The sequence below is a fragment of the Acomys russatus genome, chromosome 27, assembly GCF_903995435.1.
Source record: "Acomys russatus chromosome 27, mAcoRus1.1, whole genome shotgun sequence".
In the NCBI taxonomy this organism is placed as follows: domain Eukaryota; kingdom Metazoa; phylum Chordata; class Mammalia; order Rodentia; family Muridae; genus Acomys; species Acomys russatus.
In genome coordinates this window covers 19277935-19294489 of record NC_067163.1, presented here as the reverse complement: position 1 = coordinate 19294489, position 16555 = coordinate 19277935, and the positions used below count along the sequence as shown (strand labels likewise).

At 41.4% G+C, this 16555-nt stretch overlaps 1 protein-coding gene across 6 annotated transcripts in view; it reads left to right on the top strand.

The window, feature by feature from the left end:
- Positions 1–14132, top strand: part of Unc5d (unc-5 netrin receptor D) — a 540796-nt gene extending 526664 nt beyond the window's left edge. For all 6 annotated transcript variants that reach the window (XM_051169515.1, XM_051169516.1, XM_051169514.1 and 3 more), the window contains 2 exons: positions 429–607; positions 13044–14132. In XM_051169515.1, coding sequence (XP_051025472.1) covers positions 429–607; positions 13044–13248 — 384 coding nt within the window. In that variant the 3' untranslated portion in view covers positions 13249–14132. The remainder of the gene's footprint in view (positions 1–428; positions 608–13043) is intronic.
- The last annotated feature ends 2423 nt before the right edge of the window (positions 14133–16555 follow it).

The window sequence follows — 16555 nt, the reverse complement described above, 5'->3', positions numbered from 1 at the left end:
ATTCCTCATACTGAACCCAAATCTGTCACCAGGTAGCCGCTTCATACTAATTCTCATCTATCCTTGAGAGCCTTAAAAAATAAAATAACAACTACCTAATTCTTCCCTTACCAGACAGGCCAGGATGTTAGGAGCGGGTGAACTGAGTGGAGGGGGCTACTGTAAATCTTTAGGACATGATTGGTGGGCCACTAAAGAAGGTCCTTACTATGTTGAAAACTAAGGGAATCTGTCGGTGTGTTTTATGCGTGCGTTTTGAATATGTATGTTAACATGGAGTTTTCGCAAATAAAAAACATCAGCGTCAGCAGTGTTTTTGTTTTTTTTGTTTTTGTTTTTTGGTTTGGTTTTTTTTTGTTTGTTTGTTTGTTTGTTTGTTTTTTGTTTTTGCTGTGGATCTGATCCTGCATCGCTTATCTTGTTTACAGAGTGAACGAGAAACCATCACTTTCTTCGCACAGGAGGACAGTACTTTCCCTGCACAGACTGGCCCAAAAGCCTTCAAAATCCCCTATTCCATCAGACAGAGGATCTGTGCTACGTTTGATACGCCCAACGCCAAAGGCAAGGACTGGCAGATGTTAGCACAGAAAAACAGCATCAATAGGTAATTGGGGGCAACTTTGGAAAATGCTTTTACTTAGCGAACTCTGAAAAGTAAAGGGAACCTGGGCAACCATGTGGGCTGGGTGTCTTGGTGGACTTCTCTAGCCTGTTTTTTATATGGAGCCCAAGTACAGTATCAATGTGCCTGCTGCCTTCTCACTCTGCCCCAGGGCATATTACTGAAAATCCCTACTTTGGTTCTAGCCCTGTGTCCAGGTCTGTTATTTGGGTTACTCAAACAGAGGCCTAGACTGTGTTGTCCTGGTGAGTGACTAGATCATAGCTCACACTGGTACATAGACACAGGCCAGCAAATATCTTGTGTGTCCTCTCCTCAGCAGGTCACGGCAGGCACTGCTTGGCCCCTAAGGGGACAGGCTCAGGCTGCCACAATCGGTGCCTGAGTACAATCTAGAGGGAATGTCAGGACAACTTTTAGCTCTGCCACAAAGTGAGCAGAACGTTATCTTGACACCACCACACAGACTGTGTGCTGCAGCAAGGGACAGTGTTCATTACTGCGTGGGTTAGCTGACGCCGTCCTGTCCTAGAGCCGACTAGAGCAGAGAAATCCCTAATAAGCTTCATTACCGCCGATGTGAGCTGCTCAGAGCAACACCGGTGGGTGGTAGAAAGCAGGTTTGTGCTGGGTTTGGATTGACGGCTCATGGGAATATAAGGCCTTGGAAAATGAAAACTCTCCTCCACATAAACCCCTATGGACCCTCCAAATGAGCTAATAAGATTGGGGTCTATGGGTCACTTTTATTTTCTTTGCCTTTGGTATGATTGCTTTGTTTTGATTTTTTTTTTTTTTTTCAGAAAAAGCTTTATTTTCTTACTGTGTGGCTTCCTCTTCCCTTTTCACTTTTTCTTCTTTATTTTCACAGACATCATACCTGACTCTTTTTTTTTTTTTTTGGAATCTGAAAGAGAGGGTAGGTGTCTGCCAAGAAATGGTAGGATAATGTTCCCTGCTTCAGAATGGGTCCAGAGTCAACAAATGAAGGATACAACCAGAAATCAGGAGACACTGTTGCCAGGGGAAAATGAATTTACAGAGAATAGGCAGGCCCAAAAAGAATAGGCCCCTTCTTCAAAAGGCAGAGGCTTCTACTGAAAGTGGAAGCGTTAACGTACAGGGAAAAACAATAGCTTAGTGAGCTTTCAAACTTAGCAAGTTTAAAAGAGGAGGGGGTTGTTGGTTTTCATCCATGAATGCCACCACTGTGTGAAGTTCACTTTCACATCAGCATGAGCACCGAATGCAAAGTGAACCCAGAAAATGAATGTTGCTAAGGGATAGGGAGGTAGGAATAGAAGAGTGGAGGAGAAGAAGGGAGACAAGAGGAGGAGAGGAGATAGGAGGGGGAGAAGAAGAGGGGAGAGGAGAGGAAAGAGAAGAGAAGAGAGGAGAGGGTCCTTGCCACAGCCAATTCCAGTCTGAGTCTGTGTAAACATGGCCCCTAGATCCTTGAGTTTTTCTTTCTAGCAATGGGAGTATCAAGTAGGCAGTACCTCACATCTGTATTCTGTCCGTGAAAGGTTATGATTTTTAGAGTATCAGTCAGCAAATGAGTCATTGCTGCACAGTCTCCATGCAGCCCTGAACATGTCTCTTGATGTGGGCATGAGGGTGGTCCTGTTTTGTCCTGTTTGACTCTGCATTTGCAGGATCCATAAGATCTACAGTATATGGCTCCAAAGTCAGGTGTTTCTGACCTCACACCATAGGGAAATTGCAACCAAGCTGGGGACTACATTTAGCATTGTTTATACCCAGACACTAATGAATATCAATTGTCCACGCTGGAGCTAGCTGCCCTTCCAGTGTCCAGGGTCATGAGCCTGTTGACTTGCTTATTTTCTCCTAATACCTCCTCTCCAGGACAGCCTAAACTCCCTTGACATAAGTAATTCAAATACCTATTTTGTGGAAATTTTCCAACACAGTATGCAGAACATTTTCAACAAATGTTAGTTGTTCGCCTTGACATTGCTGAGATGAATACCCAATTAGAATAGCGTGAATGTGTGTAATCTACCTGTCTCTTGAAATCTTATCGAGATAACATATTCAATTCACTGGGCAGCATTTCCTACCTTCCTCTTTCTTCTCCAGCTATGATCTTCAAAAGCCTAACCGTGAAGTGAAGGACTTAAACGCAGGGTCAGCACACTTTCTGTAAGTGACCAGATAGGAACTAGCTTAGGCCATGTGGGATCTGTTGCCAACAACTCAACAACTGCTCGACTTTCTGTGTCTCTGCAGCATGAACCTGCCCAGAAAAAAATTTACCCACCCCAAGCAGGTCTGTCTGTTCTAGTGAAGTATACTTACACAAACAGGCACTGCCCTCTATTTCCTCTTAGTCCGCTGCTCCCGGGGCCCTATCTTATAATCCATCGTCATTTGGACTTTATTGCTCTTGTCAAGGTATTGCCAGGAGCTGAGGATTATCCTTCATCTCTACTCCCAGCCTTCAAGGTGGAGGAGGCTACGCAGGCTAGACTGATATGGGTGCTGAGCCACGAAGCAGAATATGGAGATTGTTTGCAACCACCTGGTTGGATCTGTTGGCTCGGCTCAGCCTCCCTTTTCAGAAATCCCCAAGTTACTTTTCTATTTTCATTTAGACTACTGTCTTAGTTGCTGTATTATTGTCATATAAAGAGACACCATGACCAAGGCAACTTTTAAGAGAAAGCATGTAATTGGAATTTGACTACAGTTTCAGAGGGTTGATGGGTAATCATCGTGGAGTGGAGAACGGCAGCAGGCAGGCAGGTGTGGCGTTGGAGCACGGGCTGAGAACTCATAACCTATCTGGAAGTTGCAGGCAGAGAGAACAAGATTGGGCCTGCTGTTAGGAGCTTTTGAAATGTCAAAACCTATTCACAGTGACACATTTCCTCCAACAAGGCCACACCCACTTCAACAAAGCCACACCCACTTCAACAAAGCCACAGCCACTTCAACAAGGCCACACCTACTTAAACAAGCCCAGACTTCCTAATCCTTCCCAAACAGGTCCATGAAGTAGGGAACCGACATTCAGACATATGAGCCTATTGGAGCCATTCTCAATGAAGCTGCCACAATATGCTCAGAGACATGTCTCCTCCTTCATGCAAAGAAACATATATGACAGAGCTGGGATGAAATCCACCCCCAATTCCTATTGTGCAATTCAGGAACACTGATTTAGCTCTTTTGTGGTTAGGAAGAACATAGTATACTTCTTATAAATCTTAAACTCAGGAAATGTACAATTGCCAATATGTGGGTAGCACTGGGTAAGAGCACTACTTCAGAGACAGAACAGAAAGATGAACGTAGGGGTACACTTACCCTTGCTGTTCAGAGAATTCACTCACTTTGATCACATGATGGACTTTTACCTGACTCTCCCCTTCCTTCCAACTTCCCAAAGCATTGAACAGGCACAGTAACAGCCATCAAATCCCAAAGATTTCCAAGAGAATAGAGGAAGATATTTGCTCTCTCTCTCTCTCTCTCTTTTTTTTTTTTTTCTGGCAGTCCTGAAGACATTCTTTACTCCTCTGGGCCAAATGTAAACATCACTATCACTGATGAGTATATGCCCTTTTTACATTCACACATGTATACTCTCTCTCTCTCTCTCTCTCTCTCTCTCTCTCTCTCTCTCTCTCTCTCTCTCTCACACACACACACACACACACACACACACACACACACACACCCCAACATACACATATATACACACTTAGATCTGACCAGGGGGCAGGAAAGACAAGGAATACATGAAGTCCCAGCCCCTGGTAAGAATATAAACAGGATAAGGTGTCTGGCCACAGAGGCAGGCTTGCAACTAACCTGCCATATGGGTCACAGTGAAAATGCCGCAGAGCCCAGTGAAGAGTGCCATAGATGACAGTTGCAGCTGTGGCTGCTGTGATCAGGGGTGACTCTTACTCAGCCCCCTGCTTACTACATGAACAAATGTACAAGGTTACATGTTTAGCCTGTCATTTCAGCTGTAGTAACTATCTATTGCTTGGGCCACATGTGTTTAGTGGAAGACAATAAAGAACATTGCTGGGGACTGATTAAACCTGCCTCGGGGGCTGGAGAGATGGTTCACTGGTTAAGAACACTTGCTGTTCTTGCATAGGACCTGAGTTCAGTTTCTAGCAGCTACATAGTTTCTCACAATGGGCTGTAACTCCCATCCCAAGAGAGCCAATGGGCACCAGACAGACACATGTTGCATGGACACATATACAGGAAAATACTCATACACATAAAAATAAATGTTTATAAAACACCTGCTTCAGTCAGCAGTGTTTCAGCATATCTAAACTGACATTATTTCACATTTTTAGATACTTATTTGTAAATTAGTATTAAATGAGTATAGATAAGGCTGCCAACCTAGGAGAAATTCAGTAAGTAATTCTTGGATAAATGTTATGAACTCTTCCACAAAATACTATCCTTGACACTGACATTTTGCCTATTTAAAAGTAGAACTGACACAAACAAGGATCAAGAGATTTTTTGCAAGTGAACCTTAACAGAAAAACAAGGCTCAAAAGCAAGTTGCCTTTTCCTGTGTGTCTTAGTATGTTAAGCCTGTGACTAGGTAGTCCAGAGTCTGGGATGCCTTGTGATTTCTCTATTCAAAAAACTCTTGTGAAACCAAAGCTTTACTGGGTTGCTATGGGAACAGATGCATGTGATATGGCTGCATGAATAGAGGGGAAGCAACCAAAGTAAAAAGAAAATTACATCTTATTAACTGTCTTTCCCCAGGCCTTCCCCAATAGTAGACTTATTTGAAAATTTGCCAGCAATGCCAGAGAAACGTATTTCTTGTGAGTCATCTAGTTCAAGCAGATCAAATGTGTCTCAGGTGGTGGCTTCACGGTGATGCTGTAAAAGCTGAGAAGTAATGAAAGTCCCCCAGCCTTGTGGCTGATAAATGGCACAGTGACATCTTGTTTTCCTTCCTCCATATCTTTCAGCAGGACCTTTAACAAGAAGCAGGTCTCCTCACATTGAGGTCATATCTTTTCATTCCCTCCATCCACCCCCTTAATTGGAAGCAGCAGAGCAGTGGGAACAGCCAGAGGGTGAAGGGAAAGGACCCAGGGAGTAATAAGGTAGCCTGCTCATCACTGCATCAGACCTATTCAGAATACTCAAAGATAGCAAAGTTCCAGAGCAGGCCTTGGAGGCGAAGAAGGGAAGAAAAGGGAGAGGCAGAGAGACAGTCCAAGATGCACATGAAACCACAGCTCTCCTCTCATTGCCATTTGGAAATTTACTGTGACGACAGATCTTTCATGGTTCTGCACAGGCTAGAAGCCAGAAAGCGCAACCCTACCTTTAAGGCTGCCTCTTCCAAATGAAAGTAAATAAAATAAAAATCCTTCATACGTCTGGGAGAATTCATGCACAGGGCAATAGCATTATGTAGGTCCCTGGGGGTGAAAACACAATGAAGTTGAAATCAGATTTTCTGGTTCAAGCCCAGTGGACATACTCAGGACCAGAAATCAGAAAAGCCTGTGAGGCCAGAGGGACCAGACACCGCAGAGTGGTGGGTATTCAGACCTCTTTGGGCTCAAGTCAACGACTCGTGAAACTGCCTGCTGATATGAAGCAGCAAAGAGGCAGCCTTGGGACAGGTTTAGCCATGAACAAGCTGTGTACGGATTGTAAGTGGCAGGTGTCTATCCTGAAGGCAGTATGATGCAGAAGCTTTTTTTTATGATCTGGTACTCCCAATGTTAGTGCCAAGGGGTGCTGACCAGGGATCGCTCCAGCTTCCACCCTCTTCCCCCAGACACTGGTAAATTCATGCTCATCTTTGAGGAAATAAGCTTCTTCCTTTAAACATAGTATATTTTTCTGAAAAGATGGGCAGGGCAGATCTCCACAGACGATCTGAAGATTTCCTTCATAAGCAGCATTGCAAATAGTACTCGGGAAAAAAAAGGCTAGCAATGTGCATCTGTCTGGAGATGATGTCTTTGTGATACAAGAAAGTGAAGTCATAAGGATTTCACCTTAATTATCAGAGTATCTCTTAGATCACATTTCGTTTTAGTGATGTGTGAGACTGTTGAAACTCATACCGAGAAGTTGGCAAAGCAAAAGTTCAAAGTAGTCTACCCTCCCCTCACTGGCGACCAGCCCTGAATGTTTTTCCAGGGCCCATCTTTGCCCTCCAGGTTCTCAAAAATGTTTCAAGGTGACTGGAGAAGAAAACTGACTTGAATTTGAATTATTTTTTTCTCATGGACCTGTTCCAATTCAAAGCAAAAGTCCAGATTTTGGTTTGATTGTCTCTGCCTTTGTTTCATTTCTAAAAAGCCAGAAATGTGTGTGTCCCTGGAGGAATAAACCTAGAGCTTTGAAAACAGACTGTAAGCAACTGTGTGCTCACTTGGCAGTCACAGAGACTTCTAGGCCCAGGGGCTTCCGTACAGTAGTATCCCAGGAGTGAAGGTCCCGTCTTGGTCTCTGTCCCAGGAGCACGAGAGAGAATAGGCAGGAGGGGACTCTGGGAGGGGCCAGGATGGTCACACTAGCATGGTGGATCTGAGTGTGTCCCCAGCTGTCCCTCTCCTTCCCTTCCTTGTTCTCTGGCTGTCTCCCTCCTCACATGATGCCTCAGGGTGCTCACCCGGCTTGGCTTACCTCTTGCTCACTCAGTAGCAGTGGTAGATTAAACTTCACTTGCGGGCTGGAAAGATGGCTCAGTGGTTAAGAGCACTGTCTGCTCTTCCAGAGGTCATGAGTTCAATTCCCAGCAACCACATGGTGGCTCACAACCATCTATAATATGATCTGATGTCCTTCTCTGCCTGTAGGCAGAACTCTGTATACATAATAATAAATAAATAAATAAATAAATAAATAAATAAATAAATAAACTTCACTTGCTTTACCTTCGCAGTGGCCTTGCTGTTGGTTGAGTTCCCTGCTAGCCTGAAGTTTGGAGATGGAACCTCGCTGGGTAGAGCAAATGGTTATGATGTATCCAATTATGGTTATTCAGTAAAAATGGCTTTGCTCTTCTATTTGCACTTAAAGAACTGTGCAGAGGGTTGCTTTGGGTCACATAAGAGGCTTTCATTAAATGAGACAATGAGGATGATAGCAGAGATGGCTGATATTGTTTCATTAAGAGTCTGTTTCAATTCCCTGTTCCATACTGTACAGTAGGATTATGCATTATTCTAGAAACAATGTTTTCTAAGTTATTATACACAGCTCAGCTTACTTTTATTTACTTATTTATTTTACTGATAAAGTCTTTAGTCAGAAGATATTTCTAAAATAAGCTTTTTAGTGGCAAAAACAAGGTTGATCTAGATACACTTTTTTTTTTTAAAGAATGCAAGCAAAACTTACGACCTTTGGAGTTACAGATATAATTGCTGACAATGCTGGGTGGAAGCGTGAATCCTGAATGAAATTATGGACTGTACTTAGTAGAAGAGTCTCCAATGCTAAGGGTATTTGGCTGTAGTCCAAATGTTGTATGTTGAGTAAAAGGAAAGCTTTCTTGCCTGCCAGTTAGAGGAAAAGAGTTCCAAGGAAGTACAGTGTGTCCTTGATGGTTTTATACTGCATTCCCCAGGGCTCAGGTGGCCTCAGATACCAGCCTTTCTCCTACTGCAGGCTGCGATTCACCTTAGCCTTTGATTGGTGATTGAGAATGGACAGAGAGGTAAGCTACTCCCTAAGGCATTTGTACTTGACTACTGTGGGGATTGTTCCAGAAAACCTGAAAGCTTTCACTGCACTGTCTCTAGCCAGGGTCTCTTTTGCAGAACTAACCGCGAGTTGCACTAATTTTGATGACCCTTCTGAGGAATTTTGAAAGAGCAGCTCAAACTACTCTTTCATGCCTTCCGCTTATATGTACCCTAAAAAAGAAAAAAAAAAAAAAAAGACTAGAAAAATATTTCCAAAATCTTTGAATTTAGTCTATGTTCTGTGCTCAGTCGAGCACAGTTTGAAGGTGTAGTTTGGAACTGAGAGGACTGCATGCTGACCTGTGGCTAACATGGGCTACCAATAGGGGTACATATGCTCTGACTTCTACAGCAATCCCTAGATTATAAACACAGCCAGTCCATAAGGGAGTCTAAAAGATGAAATTAATCTTGGAAGAAGAGCAAAAAGGAACTCAGGTGTATAGAAAACTAAACTGTTCAACAAGACCCAATTAAATTAAATAAACCGTCACTACCTCATGAGCTTACATAGATAAATGTGTTTCATCATCTCAGTGTGACCCTTACTTACAGTATCTTAGTGTTTGTCTTTGCTTACTCAGAAAGCATGCCAGAGAGGGCCAAGCCATTTGAGTCCAGAGTCTGTAAAAATGGCTTGAACTGGAAACCTAGAAGATTCTAAGGTCAACCTCAAAATTCAGTGGTTAGACCTTATGTCTGCATGGTAGATGCCATCTCCTAGGCACCACCAAAAATAATCTTAGATATCTAAATTACTTCAGTTTGTCAGAACTCAAAAAAGGTATGACACAAGGTTCTCTGAAGCTTAGTGCTTAGATTAACAATCTAAAGCCTCTCCACTCAGAAAAATAAAAACCCACCTCTCTAAATTTCCCTATAAAGACAGAAAATAAGGGTTTTTTTCAGCCATACTTATGAATATTTAAAATTTTTTATTTGAGGTAATATTTGGGCTTCAATACAGAGAGAGGTAGGGAGAGGGGATCCCTTCTGGTTCCTAAGTACCTCAGTCCCACAACAATAGATTTGCATATGTGCACCCGAAAAAAACCATGTCATTATTTTTTAGGAACAGCCTGTTGTAATAAGAGTTTAGTTTACTTTTGTTTTTGGTTTTTGTTTTTTTTTGTTTTTTGGGGTTTTTTTGGTACAGGTTTTGTTGTCGTTGTTGTTGTATTGTCAGCACAGTTTAATCAAATGCCTGATAATGGCAAGATATGATTAAGACTGATATGATCCTATATCAACTAAAATAGATGGAAACATGGGCTGGATATGTGTTATACTGAATGTTTGTGTAAATTCAGAAAATGAGTCTATAAGTTACTTCAGGAAGCCCATTTCACTTGCTATAGTATGTCCAGCGATCTGTGCCATTGAGAGATTTATTTTTGCATTTTTTTAGCCCTTCTGTTTCCTTAGCCCTGGGTGCCTGTTCCACAGATAGGAGCATTCATGGGCCTTCCCAGAGCCATACAGTTGACAGCAGTCACTGTCTAGTCTGCTGGCCTTTTCTGGACTGTGTATATAGAACTCCTACCCACTGTAGGTTCCAAAATATTTTTTAAAACTGATAGGGACCAAGATTCACTACCAGGAAACCATATGCTTGAGAATTTTCATGGTTAATTTTTACAGCTTTTATCCTGAAGTGTCAAAGACCTCTTAAACATGTATTGAGTTAAAGGTTTCATAGTCCTGCAGTCAGATAATCTCTCTTGGGGCTCAGAGATCCTGGATATCTAGATGTTTTTTCAAAGGAAACACAAAGCAGGAAATTAGGTCTTAGCATCTCAGGATTGGCTCTCAGCGGTAGACGTCTAGTTAAGTCATAAGAGCACTGGACAGAGGCAACACAATGGCCAATGGGTAAACTGGTCCTTTGTCTGCCACAGCTAAGAATATTGTTTCATTTATAAATGTATTGGGGGGGGGCAGAGGAGAACATCACAAGAGTAATGTGACACAGGTGGAAAGGACATGACAACCAAATTTCAGCTTCATTCCATAAATTTACCTGGAACACAGGCACCATTGACACAAATGTTGTCTGCGGCTGCTTTTGCGGTACCATGGTAGAGTGAGTAGCTGCAGAGAGGCCATCTGAGAGCAAGAAGCCAAAACTATTTTCTATTTAGCCTTGTATGGTCAACAATTGGATCATTCCAATTCTAGTCACAGTACAAAAGACCATTGCTGTTTAATAGAAAAACAGAATAGCAGCATTTCTTAGTAAGATGGGAGTGGTGGCATCACTGTTTTGGTTACAGATGATTTTGTTTGCTGGAAGAAGAATCCTGGGTATTCAGCCCAGGGCTAGGCTAGCCCTCTACCACTGAGCCACAGCCTCTGGTTGTTCCCTTCTTAACAAGAGCGGTGACCATAAAAACATGTTAACTGCTATGGAAAGAGATGGCCACACAAGCTAGCCCAAGACTACTCAAGCCTGGCCTCTACTAGTGCCTTTTTTTTTTCCCACTGCCCTTTCTAGTTCTGCACTGCCTAAGCTTCTGGAAAGGGGAGAGAGTGAGAGCCAGCACCTTGCAGAAACATTTCCCCACAGACTGGAGAAGGTGCCAATTTTCAAATCAAAGTTTTTAAAAGTGAAGAGCTACAGTTCCTTCAAGGTTCTGTTAGCATGGAAATTAACCACCATTAAAAAAGGCAGGGGTACTTAATGAACCCCAACTTTTTGGACAATAGCTTTGCTGTGATGAGGACTAAGCAACACCAAGAATTAAAGGTCACTGTTTTCCATGGACTTTTAGAGTAAGGATGAAAATGTCATCTCTGATGATATCTTAGTATTTTGAAAAGATTTTGCAGAGCAGTTTCTGTTTTGAAGATAGTAGCACGTGCAGCGAGGCAGGCAAATGGGAGAGAAGGTGAGGGGCAGGCAGAGGAAGGCAAGAAGCAAACGCTGAAGGAAGCTAGGGATTAGCTGGCCTTCTCCGTTTCTTGGTTAAAAATTACTTTTAGTGAAAAGTATATGAAATAAATCTGCTATTTATGCTATTTAAGAACCAGTTGGCTATACACTGTGTGTGTTTCCTATAAGTAATCATATATGATTGAAAATATGTCTTCTTTTGTTGAGTGCTATTTACAGGATTCTACTTTTTGTGACCGTATGCTGGGAATAGTGGTAGAAACATGCTATTATCTTCAAAATGGAAACTGCTCTGCAAAATCTTTTCAAAACACTAAAATTTAACCGGGGACGACATTTATGTCCTTACTGTAAAAGTCCCCATGATAAACAGTGACCTTTAGTCCTTTGTGTTGTCTTGGTCTTCATCACAGCAAAGTTATCGTCTAAAAGGTTGGGGATCAGATTTTTTTTCTTTCACTGAGGATTCTATATCATCTGGAAAAGACATGAAAGAATCAATTACTCAGTTAATGTCAGCTAATGGATGTTGAATAAATACCTGTCATAGTATTATGATAAATGCTATGGCAGATTCTAGAAATGATTAAATATGATCTTTAGCTTTCAGAGTTTTATAATCAAGAATGAAGATGGAGGAGGGGTGTTAGATGAGAAAGAAGTTGTGTGTGTGTGTGTGTGTGAGAGAGAGAGAGAGAGAGAGAGAGAGAGAGAGAGAGAGAGAGATCTGTAGTTTCATTGGGGTCAGAATATGAATGCATGGACACAGGATTTCTTATGACTTGAAAACAGAATGCAGGAATGCAACGTGTGTTCAAGATTTTAGAGACAGTGTTCCAAGTCCATTACTATGTTCCTCAATCTGACATGCTAAGATATAAATGAAGTCTGTCCTCCAGAGTAGAAGGGAAAAGATGGCAAGTTTATCAAAGGAAGAATCAACAAAAAGGAAGGGTCAAAAACAGGCATCCAAGTGCAAGGGGGTCAGAAAAAGAATCATAAATACTGGTACTTATGGCTAGTAATTTCAAGGCATTGAAGTGAGACTTTTCTGATGCACTAAGGTTGAAGTGTTATGTAGACATATAATTGCAACAACCCCTAAGGCCATAATAAACCCCATAAACAGTTTAATTAGCCAAGAAAATGGGAAGTACACATTCAGCACCAAAGGAGGAGTGGTCAGAAATTGAAGTTAAAACCTTGGCAGCCCTTAAATTTGTAGAGGAGGTGGGGAGTGAAATATTTGAAGAACAAGAAATATGTTCACTTCATATAATAAACTAGTGTAAAAGAACATTTCAAGAGAACAGTCAACAGGAAAACATACATATATCTTCACACGTGTAGCTTACGAAAGAGAACGATGGAGGCAAGAGCCCAAAGCGGAAGCCACTAGGATCATTCCCATGTGTAGCTGACGTTTAGTGTTGGGATACAAACCAGACTACCTCAGGCCTGCCTTGGGGTAACTTCCAACCACTATTTTATTGCCATCTGTTAAAGTGTATTTTGGGAGCTGTTGAGATGGCTTAGCGGTCAAGGTCACTTGATGGCATGCAAGTGACCTTGGTTTGGTTCCCAGAACCCACATGGCAGCTTCTAACTGCCTGTTTTATGAGATCAGACACTCTCTTCTGGCTTATTAGGGCTGCATGCATGTAATATACATGAGTGAAAGTGGGCACAAACATAATTAAATAAACCTTCACATTTCATTTTGATTCCTTTACAGTGATCATTTGTTTCATCGTTCCCATTTATTTACCTTTTGTTTATTTTTATCTAGGAATTTATCGTATTTTGCTACACAAAGTAGCCCCTCTGCTGTCATTTTGAACCTCTGGGAAGCTCGTCATCAACAGGATGGGGACCTTGACTCACTCGCCTGTGCCCTTGAAGAGATTGGGAGGACACACACGAAACTGTCCAACATCACAGAGTCCCAGCTTGATGAAGCTGACTTCAACTACAGCAGGCAAAATGGACTCTAGTCAATTTCTTCTCTTGAGGCAGCACTAGCGATGGCCAGCTTCTGAGCAGTGGCTTCAAGTGAGGAACAAGAGGCAGGTTTCTGCCCAGGGGCATTTGGGGAATTCAACCTTTATTGAGAGTCAGTGAGAATCCCTGGTTGAAGAAAATGAGTTTGATGTAGGTAAAACATGTTAATAGCAGGGGAGAGAGAGAGAGAGAGAGAGAGAGAGAGAGAGAGAGAGAGAGAGAGAGAGAGAGAGGGTCCTGTTCTCTCCTCTGAGTCCATACACGGGTAAACCTTGGTTATGCTCCTCAGCACTGCTGAGGGTAAAAGTGAAGGAAACTGTAAATAAAAGGAGTTCTCAAAAATAGACACACTACAATAACACCAGGAAGGCAGAGATTAAGTGCACGTTTGGAAACAGGTTATTAATGATTTACCCGACAGGGAGAGCTGATTCTGAAACCAGATTTTCAGTTTCCAATCAACTGGCATCCTGGATATTGGAAATCATGGTAATCTAGCTTTCAGACGTGAAATCAGATTGCCAACCTACTAGTGATGTCACCAATGTTGGGGAGGGCATTTGGAAGATGAGTACATCACACCAGCACTAATTAATTATATGAGCCACTTAATGGAGACAAGATCAAAAAGTGAGATAGACCTCAAACTAGTTTCTGGTACCTCACCTTCATTTTTTTCCTCCCAGAGACAAAACTTATTTCTCTTCCCATCCTGACAGATTACAGTATGGAGGTAGTAAGGAACATGGCTCTACATTTCAATATGGAAACATATTTCTCCTAATGCAACAGAGCAGAGCAAACTCTGTTCCCAGTCAAGCCACTCAAATCTCAAAGTGCTGCTAGAATACAGCTTACTCCATGAAGTGGAGGTAGGAGAGGCTAGCCCCAGGCCAGGAAAATATACACATTGTAATGTCCCAGGCTTCCAGTGAGCTCTGATTTTAAGACATGGGCAATTGGCCCAAGTTCTCCAATATTTTTCCCATAAGAAGTATGTTTTACTGTGTTCTTCCATCCAGATTCTGGAAATCTTCTAATGTTTTATACTATGATATCACACAGTATGTCTCAATAGGGCTTTAGGATATAACCTCTCAGAAACTTGCCTGATAGCCTTTCTGAGTAATGCTGAGAAAATAAATGCATCCATGGAATAGAAGCCTACTACACTCCCAGGAACCATACATGTCCTTCAGAGAGACTTTGTGCTCTGACTGCCTGGCCTCACCATGTATACTTTCTCCTTAGCACTTCATTCATAGCTCTCCTTTTATGATATATATATATATATATATATATATATATATATATATATATATATATACATACAGTATTGTAGAGAACTGAAATCTGTAGATTATTTGTGACCTTCATCTTCTGCTTTACTACCCTTTCATATTTGATTACATCATTTTGACCAATATCTTGGGAGTCTGAGGACGAACAAACATACTCATCTTCTGGAGATTTCAGTGACTGTCCATGATGAGAACAATACAAGTCAAACACCTACATTAACTTCCAGGCAGCTAGATAGTTACTTTGGGGATGACTGTATTTGAAAAAGAATGGTCAGAAATAGGAAAAGAGAGAATCCTTGGTAATGAGGACATGGTTGTGCTTTTGTTTTTTAAAGTCCTTTGCGTGAAAACAAATGTTTTCAATCTCTTCCCAAGTGGGAAAGACCTAAAGGCAGGTTGACATTATGACCCTATGGATAAGGCATTGCAGAACTCTTGAATATGTTAGCCATCTTATCTAACTACTGTGTGATATACCTGATCCCCTATATTACATAGAAGACTTTGCTCTGGGCAAATCAAAAGAAAGCAGTTTGCTTTGTTCAGAACTCAAAGGCTTATTCTATTGAACAAATGAATCATCTTAGAACTGTCAAACTTACTCAGAATCCCATATCTGGATCAAGAGAGCACCTTTTTCCTAGTACTCTCAACTTATTTATTCATCCTTGTGAAGACGAACAAGAAAAAAGCATAAAAGTGTAAAACCACTTGACATCACTGATAGAGTTTTTGAGAAAAAGATATGGAAATAGGTGATGAGTCATAAACCAGATAGATGATGAGTGGCAGGATCAGATGCAGACAGAGTCTGCATCCCCTATTAAGTAATAAGCTATTTGCAGCACACTCTAGAGAGACCTTCTGTTAATGTCCATTTGGAAGATTTTTATTTTAAACTTCCTACCCTATCCATTTATGTTCTTTCCCTTCCAATTGGCCTTATAATTGTTTATCTGTTGTGTGAACCTACAATGTTATTTGTAGATTTTTAAAAACATTTTTATACTATTATGAACATAAAAATTGTAAATCCTTTTCCTGGCATCTATGTAGGTTATCTTAAGGTGAGGTGACATGAACAACATGAGTGTGGATCCCAAGTGTCTGCAGTTTCCCCATTGGCTTGAGGTTTTGTGTTTTGTTTGTTTGGTTTTTTTGGCCTGCATTTATAAGTGCCCTTGAGCATTTGCAGTGATAAGGGAGACATTAACAGGAGTCACCGCACATCCAGTTCATGGTTCATTAAGGTCCACCTTGACCGTTATGTTTCCTCCATTATATCTGATTTCTGCTAGGATGCTACACAGGATTTTGAAATAAATATGTTACATTCTGCAGTCTTTGGCTGCCAGGGTTGTGTAATATTTTACAATAAAATTTCAAAGAGAACCCTGGTCTGGGAGATTTACAAACCAAGGGATTTACAGACCACTGTGTGTTGGGAGAAGGTCTGTAGGTCATAGTCTTAGCTCACACTAGAAAGTGGTGATTCACTGTGACCTCCAGCTTTTCCATCGTCTTTACCTGACACCCTGCAACACCACAACACAAATGTCCCTCATGGAAGAGGCTTACTCACTACTCCAGGCACCAAATTCAAAAGTGTCGCTGTCCTAATACAACATGAAGCAAAAATTAAAAGTGGCCTTAAATACTTAGTAGGTTATATAACATTTTTACAAAAATATCCTACTTAATGACAAATTTCTCAGTGTCCAGGGACATTAAGTCTAATAATTATGTGTTAAACACAACTTAAAATTATGCCACCAAAATGGTGCGATCCACAGCTTTGCAAGACTTCAGCATATAAAGTTAATTTATGGTCTTTACAACTTACATGTTCCGGCTTAGCAGTTTATATTAACATTCTTTAAGCCAAAAGGAAACTTGTTCTGTGGATTTAAATGCAAACTTCATTTACCAGTGCAGACAGACTCATAAAACTCAGATGTACTCCCACAAAAATTTTATTGGCCTTTTTGTAAGAGAT